The sequence below is a fragment of the Apis florea genome, unplaced genomic scaffold (genome assembly GCF_048593485.1).
Source record: "Apis florea isolate Af1SG1 unplaced genomic scaffold, ASM4859348v1 contig_3496_pilon, whole genome shotgun sequence".
NCBI classification, from domain to species: Eukaryota; Metazoa; Arthropoda; class Insecta; order Hymenoptera; family Apidae; genus Apis; species Apis florea.
The window spans coordinates 3230178-3246248 of NW_028256773.1; the positions used below are offsets into that span (position 1 = coordinate 3230178).

Consider the following 16071-nt stretch of genomic DNA (forward strand, 5'->3'; position numbering starts at 1 on the left):
TTAATTAATTATAAATGATATTCTTAATAAAGTATTTGTATTCTGATGAGAATGAAGAAATAAAAAATATAAAAAAATATATAAAATAAAGAAAGAAGAAATAAAAAAAATATAATAAATAAAGCTATACATAATAAGCAAGTCATAATAAACGATAATATATATTATATGCAGATAAGAATGAATCATGTAACGTGATCTTCAATATTTCGTAATTTTCTAAAATAACTTTAAATAAATCATAAAATAATTCTTTAATCATGAAAATAACTGGTAAATTATTTATTGTATGAAATATTACAAATATTACATGAATATGTAGAAGAAAATATATTTGATGTTTTTAATTTCTTTACAGATATAGAATAGTAATTACAAATTTAATATTATATTATTATATTTATTATTATATATAATAGTAAGATATTGTATAAATAATATAATTTTTATATATCTAATCCTTGATATCTGATAAATCATACTTTTATATCAAATTCTCATCAATAATAATTGATGACTAACTATTTGATGACAATGTAAGATTTTTTTATCTATATTGTGATTTTAAGTGATTTATTAATTTTTAAATAAAATATATTGTTAAAATTTGATAAAAGTATAAAATTTTTCATTTATTAGTTTCTTTAATATATCATATAATGGTAGAAGAAACATTTGTGATTTATGTTTATAATATTTTTGGATTTTAAGTAATAATAATAAGATTGCTTTGATAAAATTAAAAATAATAAAATTTTATTATTAAAATTATGATAAAATTTATTTCAAATAAAAAATATATGTATAAATAAGTATCTACATTCTTACATATGTCATGTTTTTCGCGTTTATATATTTACGCAATAGTTGCATGCTTATGATGGAGCAAACAGTTTCTTAGTGGTTGAGACCACTTTTTTTTTAGTTTTTCTATATTTTTATAAAAGTTTTAACCAGATTTATCTGCAAAGAATCGTATCAGAAAATAAAATTCTATAATTAAAATAATGCGTGTTTTCATGATGCAAAATTTTCATCGATTAACTTTATTTATATGGCTTGTATCTATTCTAACCTTATCTATCAGTGATGAAATTAAAACAGATGGTAATACATCTTTAACGTTAAATATAAACAATGTTGGTAGTGATTCCAAAACTGAACATCGAATTTCATCTTCATCAATTGAATTTAATTCTAAAAAAATACAGAATGTACGTAATATAAATATATAATATTTTATATATATATATATATATATATAATTGTCAATTAATAAATGTATAAATTATCTATAAATTTTAAATATATTATATATTTAAAAAATTAACTTTTTTTGTATTTTTATATTTTTTTCTAAATAAAATATACATAATAATAGTAACTAAATATTATTGCAGCAAAGTATTGCCACTCCTTTAGTTGCTGGAGAAGGTGGTCCAATATCACTTATACCTCCTACTCAGCAAACATCTACTATTTCCCATTTAAAAGATGTTACTGATAATTTAGATTTACAAGATAATTTATCACAGAAAGAAGATGATATTTTATATATAAAGAAAAAAAAGAATACTTCTAAAATCGTGTCGAGGAAAGGAGCAGATAATGGAAATATTTCTATTAAAATGACACCATCCAATGACACAAAACCTGTAATTGAATTTTCAACAATAACAAGTAATATTTCTAATAATGCAAAAATTGATATAAATATGAATAATTCAAAATCAAATATTAATGACAAAAATATAAATAATGCTTCAAATATAATTGTAAATAATACTTTATATTTAACAAATGTAACACAAAAATTATTAAGTGCTCCTGTAACAGCATCATCAATCCAAGAACATAAACCTAAACCAACTGTAACAGTAATAGAATCTAATAATGATAAACAAGCATTTATACCTCATATTAAAGGTTCACGCTTAGGAATGCCAAAGAAAATTGATTATGTCTTACCAGTTATTGTTACTCTTATAGCTCTGCCAGTTTTGGGTGCTATTATTTTCATGGTTTATAAACAAGGTAGAGATTGTTGGGATAAAAGACACTATCGACGAATGGATTTTCTTATTGATGGCATGTACAATGATTAATATCTATAAATATGAGATTATTAATTCGGCTCATAATTTTCATTCATATATGCATTACATATACATAACAGTTGAATATATTTTGCCATTATAGCTAGAAAAAACATTATATTTCAATTATATAATATTTTTGTTTTACTGCAATTTTCTGCATATATTTTTATCATACTGCCTTAATATGAGATTTGTTATTATATATTAATTAGTATCATGTTTATAATTTTAGACAAATGGTGCATAGGAAAGACAATATGGAAATAACAACAAATTTACAATTATAGCAATAACAATTTATTATGAATTCTAAAAATGAAGTACTTTCAAAGTAAAGATTTTATTTTAATTTATAAAATAATATTAGTGACACTTTTATAATTGTATATTAAAGCAATTTTTAAAATTAGAGATTTTAATTACATTACTTTTTCATTAAAAATTCTTAATAAAAAAATAAATGTGCCAAGAATTTTTAACTATGAAACCAGTGATACAATATCTTTTCTTCCAATATATAAAAGTAAGTTTTTTTGAATATGAAAAAACATATTTATATTTTGTACTGTAACTTAAATTTGTTTTTAATTATATTTCCATATGATTTCCTCTTCATTAAAATTTGATTTTATTTTTTAAATTTTGTAAAATGCTCTTTATATTATAAATTGTAAAATAGTAGTATTTAGCTCGCCAAAGAAGTCATTATGTAATTTGATGTTTGCATTTACTTATTATAATTATTATGTGTTATTATCTTTTTACTTATATTTTTGAAAAAATTTGTTTATATAAATTGATAATTATAATTATAAATGGAAGAATAAAATGGACATTAAATGTCCATTTGTAAAATTATTATATTATAAAATATATAAGCAATGATTTATGCAATTACTTTATCTAATAAGGTTGCTGCAGTTGTTATTAATGCTGGTAGAATTTTACGAACTTTTTTATCTTTTTTAATGTTCGTAAAATTTGTATACTATTCAGATATAATAAAGCAATAACTATTTTTATATATGTATGTAAAAAAATTATTTATATTCTTATAAAATATAAGTACTTGTAATTGAAAATGTTTTATTATTTTTTACATTTTTTACATCATTGAAAAAAAATTCGCAATTTTCATTTCGATATTTTATTAGTAAGCTTATTACGTGTAGGTACATAAAATTATTAATATTAGCATTTCATATAAAATACAAAATTTAATGACAAAGAATAACGTAGCCATTTCTTGTAATAATTATTAAAGAAATAATAGGACAATACTTTATAAATGTGATACATAATTTTAATAATTTTTATATATATTTATATCACATAAAAAAATTTGTTTCATGTATAAAAAAATTGATGAAGCTTCAATTCCGATTTGATTTGTATATTTTTATTATATGCATAAGTTTGATTAGAGAAGAACATTATTATTTTGATATTAATTTAATAATTTTGAATATTTTAATTTTTATTTCATAACTTTAAAGTGCATAATCTTCGGTTTTTAATAATCTAAAGTAATTACATTTTTTACTATGCTGCTACGATCATAATTTCATCTTAGATTAAATTTATTGCTTTCATTATTGAATTAAATATAAAAATAGTAATTGTCTCACAAAGAATTTCATCTTTATAATTTCAATATAAACATAATTTTGTCAAGTATGTTTTTTTAAATATCGCTATATCATGTGATTATTAACAAAGTAATATCTAGATGAAATATTCGATATATTTCTAAGTTTTTTAACAATATATTTTTTTGTAAGAAAAACATTCGAATAATCTAAAATTCATCTATTAAAGTTATATTAAAATTCTTATAATGTTCCAGACATCTTTTTTTATAAATTCTGAATTAAAAAATAAATTCCAAATGTTATAATTAAAACAAATGTTTTTACATCTGAAAATATTGGTTAAAATTACATTTATCATTTTTGTACAAAAAATTGTAAAAATAATACATAGATTGTTTAATAATACATTATATTCACGTCACTATAATATTCATAATAACTGAAATTGCATAATAATTAAAAATATGCAGTTTCTAAATAAAAAAATTATATTCTATTTATTTAATCCTATTTACTTATTGAAAAATATAAATTTTTATTATATATTATTGATTAAATTTAATTGACTAACCAAATGTTATATAAATAAATCTAATAAAATAAGTGCAAAAGTATCTTATAGTATATTTTCATATTGAACATATTATTATACCGAACTTTCTTATTTAACTTTCTTATCACGATGTTCAATAAAACTTTCTTTATTTAGATTTATATTTTACTTCATCTGGAAAAGCTTCTCTTGGAGGAGTAAAGCTAAGCATCATTACATGACGTTGGTAAGCTCTGGAATTTCGAAAATGTGTGTCTGTTCCATGAATTCGATCTAATACTCCCAAAACTCCAAAACATTGATTAAACCTAGAATAATATTATAATTAATATTTTCAATTTCTAAACAATAAAAATTTGTATAATTTTTATAATTTTTAAATTTCAATTATTAATAATACATAAATTTCTATATAAAATCTAATTATATTATATCGATATGGAAACTTATTAACTTCTATAAACAAAAAAAAAAATAAATTATTTTAATATATATATAAAATACATTTCAATTTTAAAATAAATAAATAAATATATAAAAATTACTTACTTTAAATGATGAAAATCGTGAGCTTCTGGAGATGGGAAAAACGGTAGATGGTAACCAGAATGCGCATTTAATGTAGAAAGAATAGCAAGCGAAAACCAAAGCCAAGCAGTAGCCACATGAGAACCTATAATATATACTCCCAAAAACGGTGGTAATAAATTGGAACCAATGTGTTCTAAAGGATGACAATATAGAGATGTTATAGCTATGGGAGCCGTCCATTCATGGTGTTGTTTATGTATATATTTATATAGATAGCGGCTATGCAGAAATCTGTAATATAATTTTGCTTTTGCACAATTTTTTTTTTTTAACAGCAAAGATATATAAAATTCTACATAAAATAATATTACAGAGGAAAATCTATTCAAATATGATTGCTTAAAATATTGCTAAGATAATTAAATGATAATTGAAAATAATAACAAATATTAATTAAATAATACTATGTATATTCTTTAATTATTTTAAGTAATAAATCTAATCTAATAGATTCTAATCTTAAATCTAAGATTTTAATTGAATCTAAATTTATTTTAAAAAATATAAAAAAAGATTTAAAAACTTTGATACTTTACATATATAATTTTAATTCAATATACATATCTTTTAGGATAAATTAATTTAAGATTAAAAGATATATCTTTTTATATATCACTATAACATCAAGCATAATTCATATTATTAATATAAAATATTTTCTAATGAAGGGTCACGTATATTACTAAATTATAAATTATTAATTTAATAAAAACGTATAAAATTTCCATACCTGTGCGAGTAATAAAATCCAATTTCCTCGCACAATATGTGAAAGGCAATTTCAACAAGTACCCAGTGGAAGGTCGGCAATTCGCGTACAGGGGGATAACCGCGCCATTCCATAAGGTGATAACTAATGTACGCTAGAGGAAGTCCAACAATGGTTTGATTGAATAGTACTTGAGCGATTACTTTGAACAATTCTCTCGTGTCGACCGGTTCGTTCGTACCCGGTTGTATTTTGTATCTTCGTAAAACTGCTGGTCGATTAGTTATATCTAGAATCATGTAAATCCCACCAAAGAACCAATACACGAAAAATGTCAGTCCTATCGAGCCTGGAAAAAATTAATTCTTTATTAATTAATAATATTTTCGTATTTACAAGAAAATATTGAACGTATATATATATATATGTATGTTCCAAGATAAGTTTCAAAAAATAATTTATCTTTTATTCTATTTGTTATTTCTATCTTTTAAAAAAAAATGAAGCTATAATTTGATAATGATAATATGATGATAATTTTATTTTCTTTCTAATACTATTTTTATCATATTATTTATCACTTATTTTATTTTACTAAGCATTAATAAGCATTAATTTTCTTTTCTTTTTTAAATAACTTAAACATTTTTCATTTTTATATATATTTATTTTATAATTTTTTAAATAATATGAAAATATTGCAATTATATATTATCAAGTTTAATAATATGTTCAATACATTTGAAATAACTTTGTAAATAAGAAATAAAATATTTGTTTTTGCGATAAAATTCAACAAACTTATATCTTTAAATGATTTCGATTAAGTTTACATTAAATAATATTTATCTTGGAACGTGCTATATATGTATTTTTTGATAGATTTATTTTAATTTACCATAAACCCAAAGTGTGCCGGGATCATCTCCTAATTTATCTAAGATTTTATCCCATTGTGCTTGCCAAAAATCACCTGAGGCTCCCCAAAATCTTTGTAAATGCCTAAAGAAATAAAAAGATCGAAATAATTTCAAAATAATTTTGATAATTTAAATAAATTTAATAATTAATTTGATTAAATTATTGAATCTTCTGCGACAACATGTTTTTAATATCTTATTTGTGTATGTTATCTGTTAAAATTTACCATGTTAGCGAATTGCAGAACGCAGCAAATCCGATTACTACGGTTCCAATTACGAATAGAACGCTTCTTAAACTTGAAAGCAAAGTCGGTGGCGTTTGATTTTTATCTTCACCGTTCCTAGGCGTTACTACAAAAAACAAATTGTGATTAGTTTTTCATAATAATTAATTATTAGTTTTTCGTAATTTTCATTTCAATAAATTTTAATTCTTTTTCTTCTCTCATTTGTTATTTAATTTGTTTTATTTCGATATATCTTTTAATTGAATTTTTATGTATCAATATTTACAGAAACAAAAAATCAGTCGGTATTGAATCATTTTTTAATGCATTTTGTATTTTTATAAGTTATGTTAAAATATAATTTATCTTTAATTAATTTATTCTTTATCAGAGTAAACTTTATGATAAATCAGTCCATTTCAAAATTATTTATGAAAACAACTTTACAACTTGTTAAGCATTAAATTTCCTTAAAAAAATCTTCTATTATTTTATTTTAATATCTAATTATTAATGATTTTCATTATTATCATTGTATATATTTATTATTTTTAATGTTTTTTTTCTTATCAAGAAATCAATAATATCTTAAAAATTGCAATGATTCAAATTTATTTTATTTATATCGAAAAGTATCACTTTGCAATATATTGTATGTATTGTAATAAAAATAAAGGAAAAAAGACGATTTGCAGAACAATATACAAGATAACCCGGATTCGATTGACAATGCGCTGAATAGCTACTCATCTTTAATCTTTCTAAATAGCTGATTACATACAATTATTGTTTTTAATGTGTTTTCAGCAAAGTTGTGCAAATGACAGTATATATTTGAAAATTCAATATTTTTTTAAAAAACTTTGATCTTTACGTAAAATTTAAATGAGGCTTTCTTATTATATAAGTTTATTTTTAATTGAAAACAAATGTTTAATTAAATTACGAAATAATTGAATATAATGAAAAATGTTTTTTTTTATATCCTTTAAATTATATTAAAACTTTTTGAATTAAATTTTCCATTTTAAATAATGGTATATATATATATATATATATATATATATATATATATATATATATAATTAAAAAAAAAGAAATAATTATGTTTATTAATTATTAATTATAAAGTTACTAGTTAAAAACTTTTAATAAATTAACAATAAATATGAAATAATCGGATAATTATACAAATAAAACATATAACTAAATTTAAAACTTATATAAATTTATTATTCAATTAATTTCAATAATTTTTTAATTTTTATTCTTTGAATAATTATGCAAAATGAAAAATGATATGCTAATAAAAATAATGGAAAAAAATGAAATAAAAAATGCTATAATAAAGTTGTTACTCAATTAATTTTTTTTTTAAATTGTTTTCCTCTTGAACTTTACATTTTAATTACCTTAATTTTTTCCTTATATTTAATATTATTAATATTATGATACTAAACATAAATATTTAATATTATTTTATATTATTATTGTAAATAGTTTAATATTATATTATATAATATATAATATTATTTAATAGAAAAAATAAAATACATTAATTTAATTATACTGTTTATGTTTTAGGAAGTGCATCTATTCAATTGAAAAAATGAATAGAATTCGTGATAGTGAAAAGAGGTCGATGAAGACTCTTGACAAGATCAAAGATTCATCGGGTACGCATGCACTTGACTAACAATAAGAATTACCATAATAAATCTCGAGATACCGTCTCGCTTGTTGTATCAACGAATAGCATCAATGTTAAGCTAACTATGAACTTGTTTGCCATACCACTCTGTATTAGATCTAGCTAATTGCTGGGAGCATTCGTAATATAGTTATGAATCGATTTAAATGTCGATTATGAATATATGTATATATAGATCGTATTGTATATAATTAGACCAAACTATATTTTTCAAATTGTAAAAAATTATACGAGAATGAAGAGTACGAGAGTAAGTAAAATGAAAGAAAATATTAAATTTTCTAAAATTAAATTTAAAATATACAGTATTAATATATTATATATATTAATATATATTCATGGAATATTTTTGAAGAGTTGATTCTAGAAACCAGAACAAAAATTGGTATACAAAAATGTTGATTGATGATTTATTTATTGAATTATAATCAATTGAAATTAGCGTTTTGTCTTAATTTATTTTTATATAATAAAACTGTTTATAACTTAATAAAGCTTTTAATTTTAGCTTTTAATATAATTTAATAAAACTGTTCATAGCTTAATAAAGCTTTTAATTTTAGCTTATAATATAATTTAAAAAAAGTTAAAATATGAAACTTTGAAAAAACATGTGATGAAGTAAAATTAACATATCATATTTTAAGGTATATCAAATGCATAAGATTAAAAAATCAACTGAACGAAATAATAAAAAATTTAATTTAATTGTAATAAAAACTGTTTACCAAATTATATTATTCTTCGTTATCTATTAATCATATATATGAATAAATAAGACAAATATATATATATATATATATATATATATATATATATATAAGATTGTGTCTTTAATCTTGTTTCTTCATGCTCCGATTTTTTTTTATTATGCAAATTAATATATTTTTTAAAAATATTTTTATAATTTAACAAGTATAAATTTGATTTGTATATTTTATTTATTTTAAAATTGAACTTTAATTAATTTCTATACAAAAAATATCAATAAGTTATGATTTTTTAAATCATTTAATGTTAATAAATAATTGTTAAAAATAATTTTTGAACAATCATTAAATTCTTAATATTATTTAATAATTGCAATTTGATATCAATTATTATGTTTATTTTTTTGAAATTAGTTTTTTTTATGAATATTTATATTTAAAGTAATAAAACTGTTTATTTTTTGAATTTCAATAATTATTTTAATTTGCATTGTGCTAAACAAATTTTCAATTTATTATTATTATTTAATTAATAAAATTTTTAATTAATCAATTAATAAAACATTTTGTTATGAAACATCGCAAAATAAATTAACAAAAAATCTATTTATAATGTATAAATTCCTATATTAATATTAATATTAATATTAATATTTTTCGAATTGAGCGCAAATTTTTAAAATAATTAAAAAAGTAAACTAATTTATGGTTAAAAGTAATTTATTATAAAAAAATATAATGTGATATTCATTAGATAATTCTCTCGAAAATATTGAAAAAATATTCCAAGAAATCATTTAAATTATATAATGAATATAAATAAGTGTGAATGAAAAAAAAATGTTCATAAAATTGGCATTATATCTTTACAAAAAAAAAAAAAAAAAAGACTTTTTTCAGAGAAATAATTTACATTTATAAATTACTGAGAATATTAGTTAAATATAATATTAATTTCCATAGAAATTTTCATTTTAAATGAAAATATAAAAATATCAAACAGAATAATTATAATATATTTACATAGGTATTTATTATTTCGATAATCAATAATTTCGATAACTTTAACAGACACTATGTATAATTAATTTTTCATTGATTAGTCTCATTATAAATATACTCTTATTATTAATACAAAACTGATTTTTTATTATATTATAAATCTAATTTAATATTGTATCGAGAAATTTTTCTAGATTTTAATTTTCTATTTTTTTTTAATTATTATTTAATTAATACTTAATTTAAGATACAACACAATTTTATTTAAAATATTTTATTGTGGAAAAATTGTTGAAATATAAGAACATTAATAATATAAATAAAAAACATTAATAAAGAAGTTAAGATATTTTAATTTTATTATTATTTATAAAAAATCAATGTATATTAATGTGGATTTTTTGAAAAAATATCACAAAATAATTTTAATTAATCGTCTATATCAATTCATTTTTCTTTTTCATTCTCTTATTTACAAAATATATTTTAAATATTTTAAAAAAAATTAGCTAAAAATATTTTTGTTATTATTTTTGTTATATTACATAACAATAATATGATATAATATAATATGATTGCGTTAACATTAATAACTAATTAAAATAAAATAATATTCAGGATATTAATGAAATAAATAAATTTTTACTAAAACTAGAAGATTGTAAAAAAAATTATTGTTACGTAAAAATAATGATTAATAACTTATATATCTTATAATAGTTAATAATTAATTTATTTATCGAAAAAGAATAACATGATAATTATATATAATGCTAATTTACATTTATTTGTATGCATGGAAAATAATTATTTTTTTATACACGTCATGTAAGTATAAACATACATTAAAAGTATAAACATGTATATATATATATATATATATGAATGACATTTATTTTATTCCTAGAACTTGTAGATTTATAATTTACAAATATTTAATACTGGTAACAAAATTCAAAATTTAATATCTATTGCCATTGATTTGTGTAATGTGTAATTCGTGAATAATGTATAATGAATCACATATAATGTATAATGAGTCATATACATCTTCCACAAAAGGATGTAAACAAAGATCTATATAAATATATGTATGTTTTATAACAATAAAAATATATCTACTCCTTAACACATTGAATAATTTCGTCTTTAATTCACGAATTCACCTGACAATATGATCTTGTATTACGCATCATGTGTTACAAAGCATGGATTCGAGAAAAATTCGCAAATACATACATACATGTAAATTCATATAACACATGTTTGACTAACATATCACAGAGCATATTTTCATCTTTTATTTTGTTGACGTATACCTTTTCGTTGAAATAAAGTTTCGAATAGCAACATTTTAAAACTGATCACGTGGCCTAACTACACTTTTTAGATTCTCACTCGTTCAATTTTGTTATATGCGGCATTCCGTTGTCGAATGACACGTACTGACTGAACCCGTGTTGTTTTATCCTTGACTATGCCTCAGAGCAGCGGTTCTTAACCTGTAGTCCGCAGACCTCGGAGGGACCGTGTAATCTTCATTGGGAGTGAGAGAAAGCACCATATTCGTTATGTTATGATACGCATTTAACATTGATGGCTAGATAAGGATGATTTATTCCAATAAAAAATATTTATTCGAATAAAATATTTAATTTGAATATGTTTATTTTATTTATTGATTTATAATAAATATTTTCTCTCTATATTTGAAAAAACTGACCATAAATAGTTTTATATATACATAATATATATCACAATAGATTTAGATATTAAGTTAAATCTTGAAAAAACCATGAAAATAAAAAATTATTTAAAGGAAATTTGATTGATGAAAGTTAAGAACCACTGCTTCAGACAACATATGCAGGATGATAAAAAAAACTTTATAATTTTTAATGAAATTTTTACTAAATAAAGAAAGAAAAATATTAATAAATATAAATGTAAAATTAATATTTTTTTTTAAGCAGATGATTTATTTATTTGTTTAAATGAGAAAGATAAATTGAATGAGATAAATTAAATAGATAGATTAGATGGTCTCTTCGATTTTCTGACTTAAATCTTTTTTTGTAGGATATAACGATTTTTCTAACAAATAATAATATAGAATTAGATTGAAAAATATAAAATACTAGTGAAATAATTGGTGCAAGTCCAATTTTAGAAAAAATACAGAATTCTTTGATACTTTGAAGATGATAAATAGATTGAAATGAAAGATATAAAATTTTTTCTAACCAAAAAAAAAAAAGATGATATAAAATAGTTTTTTATATATAACTTTAAGTATATTAATTCCTAAAATATAAAATAAGTTATTTACTTTAGTTGAAATAAACAATTGTTTATAAGTTTAACAATATTAATTATTCAAATTATTATTGAAACTTTTGATAAATATTATCTATCATAAAAATTACAAACTATTTTTTACCACTTTGTATAATCGTATTTTTAATATTTATACCTTCCTATTCGCGCCATTTAATTTTTTGCTAATCTACGTATTATATGTTAGATAGATGATAAATACGATGCATTTAATAATACGTCAATATAACATATTTAATAATATTAATTAATAATATGTATTATTGTAAATAACATATTAAATAACATATTAATTTTTGTACATATATTTTAAATTGAAAAAGTACTTTACATGATTTTTTTTAAAAATAATAAATTATTTATCATCCATATCATATATAAAAATTTATTATTTATTATCCATATCATATATAAAAATAATTTAAAAAATATATGTAAATAATTAAATAATTAAAAATAAAAAATATAGTTTTAGAAATTACAACATGATTCATGATTAATTTTGATTTTCATGCAAATATTTGAATCCATCTAAGATGTCATCTTTATATTTATAATTTCGAAATGCTATTTAAATTTCAATTTATTTGCATTAAATATAGATGTATATTATTCTTTTTACGTTAAAATATAATATTGACATTGACGATAATATACTATATATATTTATGACATAGATATTAATATTAATTATATGACGCATATCATATAGATTATATTAGTTACAGATGAATTCAATTGTAATACATTTTATTTTCGTATATTACATGAATTTAATTTCACTGAGAAATATAATTATTAGTTATATATAAATCAATATTTATTATATATAACAATTATATATCTATAAAGTTTTTTAAAAGCTTCTTCATTATAGAATATTTCACTTAACCTGAAATATCTTTAATTAAAATTCCATAAAAATTACATAATATTATAATTAACGAATACAAATTTTTTCTAGTATTTAATGAAATCATGAATCATGCATATATATTTAAATTAAACATAAATAATATTTTGCTTGATAAACATAAAATACCATTGACATTATATATATATATATATATATAAAACAGATTAAAATCTAGATTAATTGTATTGGAAAGGACAAATATCTAAATGTTAAGTACAGCTTTAAAGATCAAAGGTATACTGTTTAAATAATTATGTGATTTATATTATTATATACAATTCGCAAATATCAATTTAGGATAATGATAATTATGAAATGCAAAAATAAAAAATTGATAGATGTATAAAATACGAAAATATTCCATTATTTGAAAAAAACTAAGAATTATTTCTTATCTTAATCTCTTTGTATACATTAATAATTAAAATTATATATATATAATATATATAATATAAAATATAAAAATAAAAAAAATATAATTTGATTTATAATTATAGATTAGTAAAAAAAAAAAAAAAGAAAAAGTTTTTGAAAAATTGAAGAATTTTACATCAATTTTGAATATACATAATATTTTTTTTAAAAACGTTTATGATCAAAGGATTTTTCTTATTATATAATTTGATTAAAAAATTAAATCGCATATGTAATTTAGTCCGATTAAAGTTAAACATTGCCTTCGCACAATTTGCTCTATTATATTCATATCTCAAAAGAATACAATTATTTTTATATAATTATTATCGATTTATAATTATAATAATTCATTAAAAAATATAAAATATGAATATTGATATTCATAATTAAACGAATAATTTTTTTATTCTAAAAAATATTTTTTAATAATATTTATAATAAACATATTTAATTAATATCATAGTTTAACGTCATAATTAATTATTTATATATAAAGGATTAATCTTTCTATAAATAGTTTTCAACTAATATGCAATTTATATAATGATTTAAAATAATTATAATATAAATTAATAATAATTATATATAATATTTTTCATGTAAAAGATTGTAATATAAATATATAGTAAAAGTTTTTCATGTAAAATATGTATTTTTATTATTTTTATACATAATAAATAAAAATATGCTAATATTTTTATGACAATACTAATTTTATTATTGATTAAATTCATATTACTTGATTCTAAACAAGTTAATAAAATAGACAAGATCATTTTTCACATATTTTTTGATGATTATAAATTCTATTTGTCAAAAGACAAAAAAACAATGCGTAATTATAATCGATCAATTAATATACGTTTATTTACATCTCCACTTACAGCTTTCTTCCCTCCAAAAGTGTATGTCAATAATCAAATACATGTCGCACATACATATACATATATCAATAGTCATTTAAAGTTTAAAGTGGAAAAATAATAAAGGTAATTTCATTAAATGAATTATTTATAAACGAAAACATATAGTTTAAGAAATTATGATTTTAATTGTGATAACTGTCATAATATTCCACTTTAAGTTTGATTTAGATATTTTGTTCAAGTGTCAACAGGAAATGAATCAAAATTTCTCTTCCTACCTTTATATTGCTTCTGCACATCCATCATGGTTATTGATGTAGCGTTTACGTAAAAATCACTATAATTTTTGTGTTTGAAGTCAATGGATCACATTTGCCACAGCATACATGATAGTCGATAAACGCAGACGGTTGATACTGGCAAATGCGCCGTAGCACCAAGCGAGTACTTCCAGCATGAAATAGGTATATATATATATATATATATATAATCATACACATATACATTATATATATATATATATATATATATAATGCACTATATACATATATACTTTCATACGTACTTACTATACGTTTTTTTTATATATACACATATATGCACATATATATGTATATGTACATACATACATATAAATATATATGTAATAAATTATTTTTTATGTATATAGAATGAAATTCTATGTAATCTAATATGTATATGTGTATATATGTATATATTGTGTTGTATCTGTTCATATAAGTGTTAGGTTAGAATTGTATTCTATATTTTTCTTTAAAAATCAATTATGATTGATATGATAAAATAGGAAAAAAGTTCGTTAGAAACTGACGAAACATGTTTATTATATTATTCATTATTTATTTTTTTTTATTTTCTATATAATTTATTAAAAATTATTATTAAATTTTCTAAATCTATTTTTGATATTTGTTAATTGCATATACAAATAAACTAAAGGATTACAGACTTTAAAATAATGTTATAAAAATAAATATATGTAAGTTGAAGTATTTTCTGTTACATATGAATCAGCTGTTATCACCTGTTGTGTTAAGATATATATCGAAACGTACACAGTAAACTATAATAGGATTATTTTCTATATGTAAAATAAATCAATCGTAAAATACAATAATGCAATTATCATAATTGTTTAATGATTTATAACAGTAAAGAAATTAAAATAATTAATGTGAAAATTTTAATCATTTATTTGAATGATAGAAAATAGAAAATTTTATTCATATAATATATAATATTATAAATTTAACTAATAATTCATCAAATATATATATATTTATATATATTTAAATTATAATAAATTATTAATATTTTAAAAATATATTATAAAATTTTATCAAATCTTAAATAAAAACATGTATAGCATATAAATCTTATTAATAATATTATTTTTT

At 19.1% G+C, this 16071-nt stretch overlaps 2 protein-coding genes across 4 annotated transcripts; one reads left to right on the forward strand and one right to left on the reverse strand.

The window, feature by feature from the left end:
* Nucleotides 1-273: 273 nt before the first annotated feature.
* On the forward strand, nt 274-3181 carry LOC100870532 (uncharacterized). 2 transcript variants are annotated; one of them, XM_086913569.1, is made up of 3 exons: nt 274-1214; nt 1401-2088; nt 2332-3181. In XM_086913569.1, exons 1-3 carry the CDS (start codon nt 1008-1010, stop codon nt 2364-2366), a joined length of 930 nt encoding a protein of 309 aa, XP_086769695.1. In that variant the 5' UTR covers nt 274-1007; the 3' UTR covers nt 2367-3181. The 2 variants fall into 2 exon arrangements, with proteins under 2 accessions (XP_086769695.1, XP_003690740.3); XM_003690692.4 differs by lacking the exon at nt 2332-3181 and having other exon boundaries at nt 1401-2141.
* Nucleotides 3166-15135, reverse strand: LOC100870415 (fatty acid hydroxylase domain-containing protein 2). 2 transcript variants are annotated; one of them, XM_086913568.1, is made up of 7 exons: nt 14932-15110; nt 11437-11653; nt 6692-6818; nt 6443-6546; nt 5566-5893; nt 4794-5066; nt 3166-4552 (listed from the first exon to the last, which is right to left on the reverse strand). In XM_086913568.1, the coding sequence occupies exons 2-7, from the start codon at nt 11468-11470 to the stop codon at nt 4393-4395; spliced, it is 1026 nt and encodes a 341-aa protein (XP_086769694.1). In that variant the 5' UTR covers nt 11471-11653; nt 14932-15110; the 3' UTR covers nt 3166-4392. The 2 variants fall into 2 exon arrangements, with proteins under 2 accessions (XP_086769694.1, XP_012350130.1); XM_012494676.3 differs by lacking the exon at nt 11437-11653 and having other exon boundaries at nt 14932-15135.
* Nucleotides 15136-16071: the final 936 nt, after the last annotated feature.